This window comes from Kryptolebias marmoratus, linkage group LG15 (assembly GCF_001649575.2).
Source record: "Kryptolebias marmoratus isolate JLee-2015 linkage group LG15, ASM164957v2, whole genome shotgun sequence".
NCBI lineage: Eukaryota > Metazoa > Chordata > Actinopteri > Cyprinodontiformes > Rivulidae > Kryptolebias > Kryptolebias marmoratus.
In genome coordinates, this window is record NC_051444.1 from 28,176,599 (window position 1) to 28,189,390 (window position 12,792).

At 40.5% G+C, this 12,792-nt stretch overlaps 1 protein-coding gene across 4 annotated transcripts in view; it reads left to right on the forward strand.

Moving 5' to 3' along the window:
- LOC108242129 (C-myc promoter-binding protein) overlaps positions 1–12,792 on the forward strand; it is an 88,985-nt gene that overhangs the window by 12,976 nt on the left and 63,217 nt on the right. For all 4 annotated transcript variants that reach the window (XM_037979968.1, XM_017426769.3, XM_037979970.1 and 1 more), the window contains exon 2: positions 6,097–6,446. In XM_037979968.1, coding sequence (XP_037835896.1) covers positions 6,136–6,446 — 311 coding nt within the window. In that variant the 5' untranslated portion in view covers positions 6,097–6,135. The remainder of the gene's footprint in view (positions 1–6,096; positions 6,447–12,792) is intronic.

The window sequence follows — 12,792 nt, forward strand, 5'->3', positions numbered from 1 at the left end:
CTCCTGCTGGGATTAAAAGTCAGCGAGTTCGTGCGGAGAAGCTTTGTCTACGGCTGGTTCTAGGCCTGACAAGTTTAAAGTTTCAGGACCTGTGGGGCTGAGCTCTGATTATCTGCTCTGTAAGATGTAGAAAAAAGAACAAGACACATCCACCAGAACCAGATCATCTGTGTATTCAACAGAGTCATGGTTCTGAGTACATGATTACCATGTTTTTTTTAAACTTGATTAAATGCTGATTCAGCCTAAAGAAGAAGACAAAAGAAAAATTGTTAGCAAAGTTTTGTGGAACACCTTGTCTCAGTGCAGTTGGGAAAAAGAAACAATAAAACAAAACATTGTACGAAGTTCAGAGATGTCTGAATATATTTTGCATTGCTTCACGACTAATATGTAGCACTCCTGTGACCCGTAGCGATTTGAGGTCCTCGGCACATTTTCTGCTAAAAGTGCACGGCTTTTCATGCCAGGAAGTAATCTGCTGGATTTCTCTTTTCTGGGTGTTTACATCAAGGCTGAGTCAAACTTCTCGTTCCAGGTCAGTTGGCCCGGAAAGAAGCAGGGCTGTCCCACAAAGCTCAAATATTTTGGCTGCGGCCTTTCATTTGTCTGCGTCACATACGACGTGAGTTAGAGTTCTACATCATCTGGGTGCAACTCCTTTGGGGGGAGGGGGGGATCCAGTCTTGATTCCTACAAGAAAAAAATAATTTAAACTGCACAGTAAAAGAGCATTTCTATGTATTTCATTTCTATTCTACTTTGCAGCTATGCTCACTCTTTCTGGAGAACAGTGCTATTTCATTTCTGGGGTCACAGTTAGAATGTCTCTGTAAATTTGCATATGCTGCCAAACTACATTTTTTTTTTTTTTTCGGTAAGTTTTACTGAGCTGCGAAATAAAAATGCAGCTACCTGCATCTCCACTGTAGCCAGCGTCGTTGATTTCCTCTGCTTTTGAAATCTAGAGCAGGCAGGAACAGCAGGGTGAAAACAGTGGAGGAGGTTCGAGTCTGCTGGATGTCCTGGTTTGTCCCACATATGGTGTGCAGATATATGCACTCTTTATATAATGCGTGCTGTGATATTCCTGCTCCGGCAGGCGCTATATATTTTTAGCCGACTGACAGCATGGCGGGGATACGTGTCATTCTTCGCTCTGTCACGTGGGCTCCAACTGGGGATCCTTGCAGGAGGTCTCTGCCGCTCCCCATCTGCAATAAATTGGGTCCGCAATTAGTTTTTGTTATCGTTTTAAAGTAAGCGGGGAGCGAGATACGCTTGCTGTGTTTTGAAGAAACGAGTCATTTGCGAGAAACGAGGTAACTTCTAACAGGCGCCCTTTACCGTTCCGCCCCACTTTGTAATACGGTGCAGATTAGAATGTGATTTGTTTTCATATTAGCTTCGAATGTGTTTTTAATCAAAACAAATTCAGAACAGTTTTTGGAAGTTTTATGCTCTGGCCTTGCTTTAAAAAACCAAGCATGTGTTTTCAGGACGTTATAATTTCTGCTCATCAGTATGCCTGTGAAGTCCAAGCACGTCTGGCCAGAATCTTGTGCCTGCACGCTTAAACTCACATGCTTCACTTCATGGTTGTTGGTTTTCCAGATACAGGCTCACACGCTCATTTAAAAAAAAAGAAATTTACGGCAGAAATCGTGTGAAACCAAGTGAGTTTAGAAGTGTGTGCCACCACAGTGAGCTGCCACCGCAACTCATTTCTTATTTTTATTGCACTCCGCCAAGGTGAAGGCAGAGGAATAATGTATTTGACCATGTCTGTGTGTGTGTGTGTGTGTTTGTTTTTCTGTCCTGTTAGTTGATACTGTTAATATGTGATGATTTACTAATCATTTGATCGACATCTACAACTGACTAACCTCTGAAGCCAAACCAATACAAGATGGCCTACTTGGCCTACTTAGCCAACTGACCTCAGTATAACTACCCTCAGTTGGGTAGTTATACCCAAAAATGGCTATAACTACACCTATTTTACAGATATTGAGCTAAAATCTGGTGTGGTAGTGGCTGAGTTCAGTCCCTAACGGATACTTGGAGTGCAGCACACTGCGGCGTACCTTTGCTTGAACTTTGGCATTTACTTTTGGGAGTCAATCCTATTTGTCTGTTGGCAAAATATTTCATAAACCACAGGACAGATTTAAATGAAACGCTCAGAAAGTAATTGTTAGCAGTACATCTACAAGTGATAAACCTTGAGACTCTACCCAGTTCAAGATGGCCATCACAGCTAGTCAACCTTAGCTTACACAAAAATGGCTAGACCTTGGTGAATTTATCAGATATTGAGCTAAAATCTGGTGTGGTAGTGGCTGAGTTCAGTCCCTAACAGATACTTGGAGTGCAGCACACTGCGCCGTACCTTTGCTTGAACTTTGGCATTTACTTTTGGGAGTCAATCCTATTTGTCTGTTGGCAAAATATTTCATAAACCACAGGACAGATTTTAATGAAACGAAATGAAATGAAATTTATCAGATGTTGAGCTAAAATTTGGTGTGGTGGTAGCTGACAGTCATTCACAAAACATACTCTCAAGTGCTAACAAATCATGTAGATATTGCAATATTGCGTGAGATTGCACATAATGTTATTTATGTGGTTTGACCAAAATAGCCTCAACTCCATGATTTCTCAACGTAGATTATTTTAGTGTCAAAGTCTGGCATAAAGAGCAGCGAGTGATATGTATTCCTTCAAGGAATGCTTTAATACTTAAGGTTTTCTTCTGTCTTTGCTCTTCTGTCACTTTCCTAAATCGGAAAACCCTCTGAAGATGGTTTAAATCAGGGTTTTTACATCACAAAAGGTTTATTAACAGGCGTGGTTATTATTTAATATATTAAAGTTAGCTGAGTCTTCACAGCTTCCATGGTAAAATAAGGAATTGCTCTCATTTGTGTTTGGCAGATTGGGGCTTTTGCTCAGTTCCCTTGTAGACTTTTTTGATAGAGAGGAAAGCATCTCTTCTGTTTCTTTCCTCCTGACACCTGTGTGTTGTGATCCAAACGTCCCAGGGACATTTATGAGCCTCCTTTGTGGGTCAGACAGGAAGTGGAGCTCTGACTGTGGTCTTGGACTCAGCATCCTCTGCAGATGTCAGCTCCTTAGAGCTCCCGCAGCCAAAGCATTTCTTCTCAAACAACAAAACCACAGCGGGAAGCTAGTATCGAGGTATATTTAAGAGGTTATGTCCTAACGTGTTAATACCATATGAGAAGTGAATAGACCACCTTCTGGCTTATCACAGCTGAGCAGGCACCTCTTGGCACAGACAATCAGCTCTGCACACTGTGACTGTTTTCTCATTGCTTTCCCACAGCGTGTAAACGATGAGGCAAGATGCATTTGTAATCTGAGCGGGAGCGCCAGAACACACTGAAACAGCGCTTTCTCACCATCTGTCAATAACACTGCAGCGACGACAGAGACAGAAACGCATGTTGTTCTTTGTTTGGATGTACGCTTAGCTCCGTGAAAATCTTTTTTTTTTTATTATATCAACAAACAAGCTGTTATGCACCAAATGTGTACAAAACGGCTTACTCAAGACAGAACCAGTCATGTTAAAAAGACAAATATTGCACTGTTAATGAAAGACATGCTTTGGATTTGACATGATTTGAACTCCTCGTACCTTGTAGTGTTTTCATTTTACAATAAACCAAACGAGCGGAGGCACCAACAGTGATTTAAGTGGCCGCGATGGAAGCTGAAGTCTTGCTTGCATGGCACTGGACAGACATGAGTTGGCGACTTTTCCTCCACCCCCCCCGAGCAGGATCATTAGGTGTAATTAACCCAACTTGCTAATTAAAATATGTTCCACACCCTCCAACTGCATTCGGCTGGAATCACGAGCCTCATCCAGTTAAGTACCTTAATGTTAAACTAAAAAAAAAGGAAAGGAGTGTTTTAAAAATTAAAAAAGAAAACAGATTTAACATTATCATTTTGCCAAAAGTGCAAAATTATGTCTTTATGTAAAAGCTTTTTAAGAAACCTTCTGAGGAACACATGTCTAAAACCTCCTGATTGCAGCTGTGATTAACCAAATGTGTTTTTGTGGTTATTGCATCATTTACCAGGAGAATACAAGCAAGACTAAATTTTCATTGCAGCCCACAGAGGCACATTTATGTCCTGTAGGCTTGTGTTAGTGAGGCATACTGGGACGTTCCAGCACCGCGCACCCCTCAAATTACAAGTATTAAATTAATTAAAGAGAATGACATCGTCACTAAGCAGTAATGCTGGCTGACGAAGGGAAAATGAGGTGATAATGGCTCCAAACAGTACCTTTTCTTTGACAAGAAACCTATCTGTTTTAATTTTTAATGAGGTTGAATGTTGTTACCCAGAATAGAATGCAGATGTGTTTCTTTTCAACTTATTTATGTATAATTACTTATGTATTTCAACTAGATATTAGCATTTTCTGCAAAAATGCTGTGTGAATGCTGACTGTTGAATGACTTTGCAGAAATTTGTTAAAGAAGCTGAAATTGTTAAAGTCAAAAGAAGCAGAACACAACTTAAATTAATAAGATGAGCTAAAAGCTAAAAATAGCAAAGTTGTACATAATAGCAAAATGTAGCTAAACCTAAATAAAAATGTTCTTAATTGGAGCTAAAAGCTGAAATTAGCAAAGCTGTAGCTAAAAGCAAAATAACCATAGCTCAAACTTCAAATAAGCAAAACAGTTTCTAAAAGGTAAATATGTCTAAACCATAGCTGACAGCTAAAATAAGCAAAACCATAGCTGAACGTTAGAATTAGCAAAACAGTTGATAAATGCTAAATATGTCTAAACCATAGCTGAAAGCTAAAATAAGCAAAACCTAAAGCAAATACTAAAAGTCTTAGCACATTATTCCCAATAAAGCCAAACCTTTTGATATATGAATGGTTAAAGCAGCACAAAGTATGCAGATGTAGTTTGCAAGAAACATGTGAAACTATAAACAAGAAAACAATAGTGTGAACGCTGACTCGGCATTCCCAAATAAAACCGAACTCCAAATACAGCAAATAGCTGCCTTTTCAAACACCTCAGCAGCACATACTGTTTTCAGACAATGCCTCCAGCTTCTGCCAAAGTTTCTCCTCACACCATTAATTTTCGTCTCATACCGTTGGCCCAAATACAAATGAGTTGTTTTGTCCCACACTTGCACCTCAGTGGTTCTGCTCACTCCGAGCTGTGGCCGTGACACAGCAAGCAATCAGTGCAAAGCAGGTTGGGAGCAATGAGGTGTTTTGGGGAGCAATGACTTATCCTTCAGGCAGGGTGGGGTGAACGTGAAGGTTGATGCTCTCCAAAAATGTCCTCAGGATGATCATGTGTGAAGCTTGTTGTATTATAGTCTGGTATGAGTTTTATACTACATTTTGCTAACAGACAAACAGAGTTGACACCAATAGCTAAGGGCAAAGTTTTAAAACCAAATCATATACGCGATCTGGTAGTTCTTGGAGTACAAGTTGGGGATGACGCTCAGCTACTACCATGGGGTTGAATGGAGGGTTAATAAATTCCCTCTTCTAATTTGTGAGATATTTAGCTAACATGACAAACCAACACACTCGCTCACTCACTCAGACAGTCATTATTGCTCACCATTGAAGGAGAGTTGAATGTGGATGATTTTGTGAAAGCAGGGCCTGTTGTTTTTAGGGCTGATTAAAAGAACTCTGATTTTAACACTTTTTTTAATGGGCTTCATAACATCAGGACTTATTCTAACTTTCACCTTTTTTTGTAGTTGCAGAAATCTTTACAATTCTTAACACCAAGTCTGTTCTGCCCTGTTAGCGGCGGATTTGTCCTACAGTCAGGATGTTGAACCCTTGATCTGTAGTCAGTCAGCTTTAACTGCCCATCTCGTTCCTGATTGATTACCCTTCTCTCCTTGCATTTTAACTTTTGTTCGTTTGCTCTTTTTCTGGCCTCTTTTAGTGAGATTTATGACGGTCAGATTTTTTTTATTTTACTGCTAGGAGCACACCTCTTTCTACAGCAGTAATTCATTTTCCTGCCTGTCTCTTTTTATCTCTGCCTTCAGACCTCTCTTCCCTCTGAAGGCGATCGGCGGGGATGGGAAATGATGGAGGACAAAGGCCCACGTGTAGCCGACTACTTTGTGGTGGCTGGTCTGACGGACCCGTCTAAGCCGTTGGACCAGGAGATCCACTTTGATGACGTGTGCCACAAGACGGCAAAGCCGAAAGCCCCCATTACTGATGTGGCAGTGGTGATACGGTCAGTGGGCGAGGAGGTGCCTTCGGGGTTTACATGCATAGAGACCACACCAAGTGGCCAGTCAGCGGATCTTAACAATGGCGGCCTCATGGCACCGCAGATCTTCTTGTGCTACAGACGAGGCCGCGACAAGCCACCGCTCACCGACCTGGGGTAAGTACTAAAGGATTCTGGGTGTTTATCATGTTTGGTAAAAACGTTTTGATTCTCTCCTGGTGTATCAAACATCCTGCCTGCAAACTGACACTTGTGATGATAAGTCTGCTTGTTTAAAAATGCGACTCAGAACATTTTTTTTTTTTTTTTTTTTTTCATCCTCAGTCTGGTTCTTCTAAACACAGCTTTAGACCTTACTAACCTACCGAACAAAAGTTCAGACTTATTTTAGTCCGAAACATCGGCAATGTTCTTTGTTGAAGCAGGTAAAAAGAATGAATGTGCCAAGTAATCGGCCTGTGATTGGCCAATTTTCAGCTTGATTCAGATTGGCTGGTCCACCACTGAAATTTTTTTTATTTTTCCCATCAGTGAAAACTTTGTAGCAAAGCCACATTGTCACACTGACCACAGCCCGTCCCTGTGTGGAGGTTTTTACTGAGTGAAGCAGACTGAAAGTTAGTTGTACGTACAACCTGTAAGGGCACCCTGTTGTATGCTTTTTCTAAATCCACAAAAACAAAATGAAGTTCTTTCTGACCCTCTCTGTAGTTCTCCATCAGCATCCTCAAAGCAAAGATGGAATCTGTGGTGCTCTTTCTTGGCATAAAACCATAGGTCTGTTCAGAAATAATCACCTCTTGTCGAAGTCTAGCTTCCACAACTCTCTCCCAGATCTTCATCGTGTGGCTCATCAACTTAATTCCTCTGTAGTTGCTACAACTCTGTACATCACACTTGTTCTTAAAAACTCGCACCAACACACTTCTCCTCCATTCCTCAGGCATTTTCTCACTCTCAAAAATGACATTAAATAATTGAGTCAAAAACTTCAATGCCATCTCTCCTAAACATTTCTATACCTCCACTGGTATGTCATCAGGTCCAGTTGCGTTCCCCTTCTTCATCCTCTTCAAAGCTTTCCGGACGTCATCCTCACTAATCTTTCCCACTTCCTGGTCCACAGTTTCTATGACCTCTGCTTTTCTTTCCCAGTCATTCTCTTCATTCATCAGCTCCTCAAAGTACTCCTTCCAACTTCCCATCACACTCTCCTCACTTGTTAGAACATTACAGTTTCTATCTTTATCAAGCCTAACCTGCTGTACATCCTTTCCAGCCTGATCTTTTTGTGTCATCAGTCGATACAAGTCCTTCTGTCCCTCCTTATTGTCCAGCCTCTTCATACACCTTCTGTTTTGCCTTTGCTGCCTCCCTCTTTGCACTACGTTTCATCTCCCTATATTCCTGTCTACTCTACTCAGTCCTCTCGCTCTCCCATTTCTTCCTGGCTAACCTCTTCCTCTGAATCACTTCCTGCACTTCACTATTCCACCACCAGGTTTCCTTGTCACTTTTTCCTCGTCCAGATGACACACCAAGTACCTTCCTACCTGTCTCTCTAATCACTGTGGCTGAAGTAGTCCAGTCATCTGGAAGCTCTTTCTTACCACCCTGAGCCTTTAACAGCTCCTCTCTGAACTCCTCGCAGCATTGTTCCTTCCTCAACTTCCACCATTTGGTCCTCTTCTCTGCCTTTACTCTTTTCCTCTTCTTCACCACAACACTCATCCTTCACACCACCATCTGATGCTGTCTGGCCACCCTCTCCCCTGCCAAAACCTTACAGTCCATAATCACCCTCAGGTTACCTCTTCTACACAAAATGTAGTCTTCCTGTGTACTCCTGCCTCCACTCTTATAGGTCACCCTACTACAGTCATTTCCACCCTCTTGGTAAAATCCACAACCTTCCTCCTCATCTCCTCTGTTTCCTTCACCAACATGTCCATTCAGATCTGCTCCAATCACCACTCTCTCCTCCCTGGGAATACTCTCTATCACTTCATCAAGATCCTTCCAGTATTTCATCCAACCTGTGGAGCATAACCACTGATAACATTCAACATCAGACCTTCTACTGCTAACTTCAGACACATCACTTTATCTGACAGTCTTTTCACCTTGACTACATTCCTCACCAACTCCTCTTTCAAAACCACCCCTACTCCATTTATTTTCCTATGCACACCATGGTAAACCATCTTAAAACCTGCCCAATGCTGCAAGTCTTGCTGCCCTTCCACTTTGTCTCTTGTACACATAACACATCTACCTTCCTCCTCTGCATCACGTCAGCCAGCTCTCTACCTTTGCCTCTTATTGTTCCTACGTTTAGAGTTGCTACCCTCTGTCCTACACTCTTGACTTTCCTCTTCTCCCTCTGTCTCCTGGCACATTTCCCTTCTTGTGGTCTTCTACTAACAGTAGCACAATTTTCGCCTGCACCTTGTTTTGTCAACAGCAAGTGGCGATCGTTGTTATTCCAGGACCTCGACTGATCCAATATGGTGTTGCGTGGATGAATTCACATGTTTGTTTTTGCAAAAGTGTTTTACGCCAGATGCCTTTCCTGACACATCCTCACCATTTCCCCGGGCTTGCGACCGGCACAAGAGATACACTGGCTTGTGCTCCCAAGTGGGCTTAGCCATGGAAACTCATTCCATGAAGCTCTCAACGCACTGTTTTTGAGCTAATCTGAAGGCCACATGAAGTTTGGCGGTCTGTAGTTGTTGATTTTGCAGAACGTTGGTGACCTCTGTGCATTAAGGCCTCAGCATACTCTGAGCCCGCTCTGTGATTTTACATAGCCTGCCACTTCATGGCTGATTTGGTGTTGTTCCCAGTTGCTTCCATTTTGTTATAATACCACTAACAGTTGACTGGAATATTTAGTAGCGAGGAAACTTCATGACTAGACCTATTGTACAGGTGTACACTTTGGTCACTCTGGGTGTGTAAATTGCTCTATAAATAAAGGTTGATTGATTGTCTGTTTTGTTTAGCAGACTGAGTCAAGAATAAATATCAGGTGCTGAAGTTAAAGATGCAAAGTACTCAATGAGTCTGATGTGCATCATGGAAGTTTTCATGGTAAAGAATACAATGGTGTTGGGTCTTGGACATGAACAGAAAGGTTGCTCTTACCTTTTTCACTTCAGGAATTCAGGAAGTCCTGGTCCCAAACTTCAAAGATCATAGATAATTTTGTAAAACTGTAACACTATTTATGTTTATATTACAGCGTTTTGCTGTATGTGTAATTTGCCTCTCTTTTAGTAATGAATTACTACTGCTGAGTTTCTGCACCCATCGGCTTTTGTATACAAAAGTAATCCTACAAGCTGAAGGGTTCTTAGTTTTTTGAAGTGCTTAACTCTGCCTGAAATCCCTCCTGTTCAGCAGTTTTCCAACAGTAGCTGATTTCTGTCTGGCCAAGGTAATTCCTCACTATGAAAAGTGAAAAAGAAGCACTGTTACCAGTGTCCTCTTCAGCAACATTTAGTGAAAAGTGTGAATGCAGAGCTTCAGCTTCCCACACCTTCTCTACGGCTTGCAGAGGCGAGTGGTGACCACGCTAAAGAGACTCATTGTTGCCTCTCTGACACAGCAGAGCTCAGCGCCTATCGGGCACTGATGCAGCCGCTTTATCAAACAGAATCAGCAGCTTCTCCTCTGTCTGCTGATAGCCCAGAGAGGCTGTACTTCCCAGACGCTGGTGGTGGTGTGTGTGTGTGTGTATGTGTCAGTATAAGTGAGCAGGTGTAGCCATCATTTACATGCATTTTTCTTTGTCGCGTCTTGTAATAGTGAACAGCTGGTGTTCCGAGACAGTTTGGGTTCATTCTAAATTTATTTTTCACTGCAAACCTTTTGGCTCATTATAGTAAGAAAGGCACAGGGGGAACTATTAACATGAGCTTAATTAGTTTCTATTAATTATCTTAAGAGGCTTCTCCAAAGAATGCAACATGTACAAACAAGTCACTAGACTAACCTTTTGTGCACCTTGCGCTGGTGCACCAAATTATTTCAGTTAGCTGCACCACTAAAAGATTTAGATTGGAGTTGTATATAAAGTAATTGACATTAAGACATTGCATAAGCTCAATGCGATCCTGATGCTTGTTTTGTCCTTTTACAGCACTTGTAGACCTCTTCTACCATTGCAACCAGCATGTGTCCAGTAATTTCCTCTGATGCCTGGTCAGGGTTGGGCATGTTACTGTAAGACAGATAAATCTGCTGGACATGAAACCTCACAAACAGGGTCAAGAATGTACATAGACAGTACTAAGTGTGGGTGATTTATAGAGTATATACAATATATTGCAAGTTTTCCCTCTTGTGATATGAAAAATGACTATATTGCAAATATTTAATTTTAGTTTTAACAGCGATTTTCTTTTTAAGTATCTTCATGTTGTTCAGTAAAACTTTAGCTTTTCCCAGGTGCTTCTAATGCATCACAGCTCCAGTCATCCTAAAAGTTGGTTTTGTGTGTTTGATTGTAACAAATCCTTTGCTTTCATTTGTTGTCATCAAGTGGTATCTAAGTGTGATTGTGTGACCAACTGGTGGACTTAATGTGTTTTTCCACACAAGCTGCATTACTTGATTTACACTCTCACTCTTTAGCCTTCTAGTTGACAGATTGCATCTTAATTCTTGCTTTGGAGCTGGATTGTTGTTTAAATATGTGAAAGGGTAGCTGTAAGGTTTACTTTTTTTTAATCCCAGTGAGAGAACAAAGGTCAGAGGTCAAAGGTTTGTGAGTCACAATTCACCAATACATTAGGTAACATTGTTGAATTAAACACTGATACTGCAAATAAAGGAGAACTTAAAAACGTTGTCCTATATATTGTAAATTACAATAAAGCTCCATAATATTGTGATGGTATGTTTTGGTCATATTGCCCAACCCTAGGCGGTTTCTTATTTTTTTAAACAAACATACAAAAAGCTATCAATCTCTCTCTTTATCTTGTTGATAGTTTCTAGCATGAGTTTCGCTCAAGTTGAATCACAATGAGACGCTACTTCAAACCCATGTTTCTATCTGGAAGGTCAGAGCCAATCAGAGACGAAGGTCTGGCTTCAATGTGTTTTCATCAGTGTGTGTGTGAGAGAAATTTAAAAATAAGTAAATAAATAAAATTACAAGAGAAAAACTGCAAAATGTTAGGTGCACCTGTGCAACCAAGGAAAAGTATTAGTTGCACTCAACATATCTTGTTGCCTGAAGCCCAGTTTTGACCAGGGCGTAACTAAATAAATGAAGTCATCAGTATTTTAAAACACATCTGATGGTTGCCTGCTACATACATATGTTCAGAAATGTCTGATGTGGAACAAGTGTAGAGCAATACAAGATAGAAATCTGGTCGGAATTTTGCCATTATTTTTAGGTTTTAAGTTATTAAGTAGCAGAGACGAGGGGCTCTAGCTAAACTAAAAGTCAGTTTCTGAAATGCTGTGTAAACCTTTGACCTTCTTACACAATGAACTATTTGAGGAGTCTGTTCAAGGTCTAATTTAACAAACAGAATGTTTGTGAAAGAACGATGCACTGCTCAGATTGCAGGGACTGCATCATAAAATACGCTGTTGTATAACAGCAGAAGAAAGAAATAATTACTGTAAAAAGCTTTTGAGTAGTATACAGACAAAATATCAAGTCTAACAACTGATCACTTTGAAATCTGTTCTCTAGCCTGCCTTTAGATAGTGCCACAAAAAGCCTGTTGAGTAATGGAGGATAAGTGCATAATGGAAGAGAGATGTTTAAAATTACTGCCACTGTTGTGTACCTTTTGAGCACTCGTTCTCTAAGTGGTTTGTTTGAGGGTCCTCTTGTGGGAAACTGCAGAACTCTTCTGGATTATTATGTTATTATTGCCGGTCACTGCGCCAAGATTCATGATGTGTGATGTACTAAGACCGACTATCAGATTTAAAATGGAATTGTTTCTTAAAAAAGACTCAAGAGTGAGAAGATATAAAAGTGCTTGACTTGAATTTTTAATTAAAACAATAACATAACCTACTATATAGTTTTTAGTGCGCCACTCAACGAAGAAACAATGAGTAGGTGGTGAGTAGAAAGGATTAAATGAATTAAAATAGATCTAGATTAGTTCTTTTACTGTAAAGCTTACATACAAAAGAAGGAAAGTATACAATTTGTACAGTTATTAACTATTAGAATCAACTAGTGCTGGGCGATATGTAAAAAATCCTATATCACGATATGGATAATTTTATATCACGATAACGATTATGTACGTTGTCAGTTATTCTCTGAAAAATATGAAAAAATGATCTAATTTCTTACTTTTTTCAAGCTTTATTTCGAAATGACATTTAACTGAACTTTCACAAATGAGATCTGCTGCATTTTAGTGCAGCAATATATATGTACCTGTTACGACATAACAGTATCAAATGACAACAGACTCCATTATCTTCGGCCGGCTATAGTTTCACTTTTCGCAAC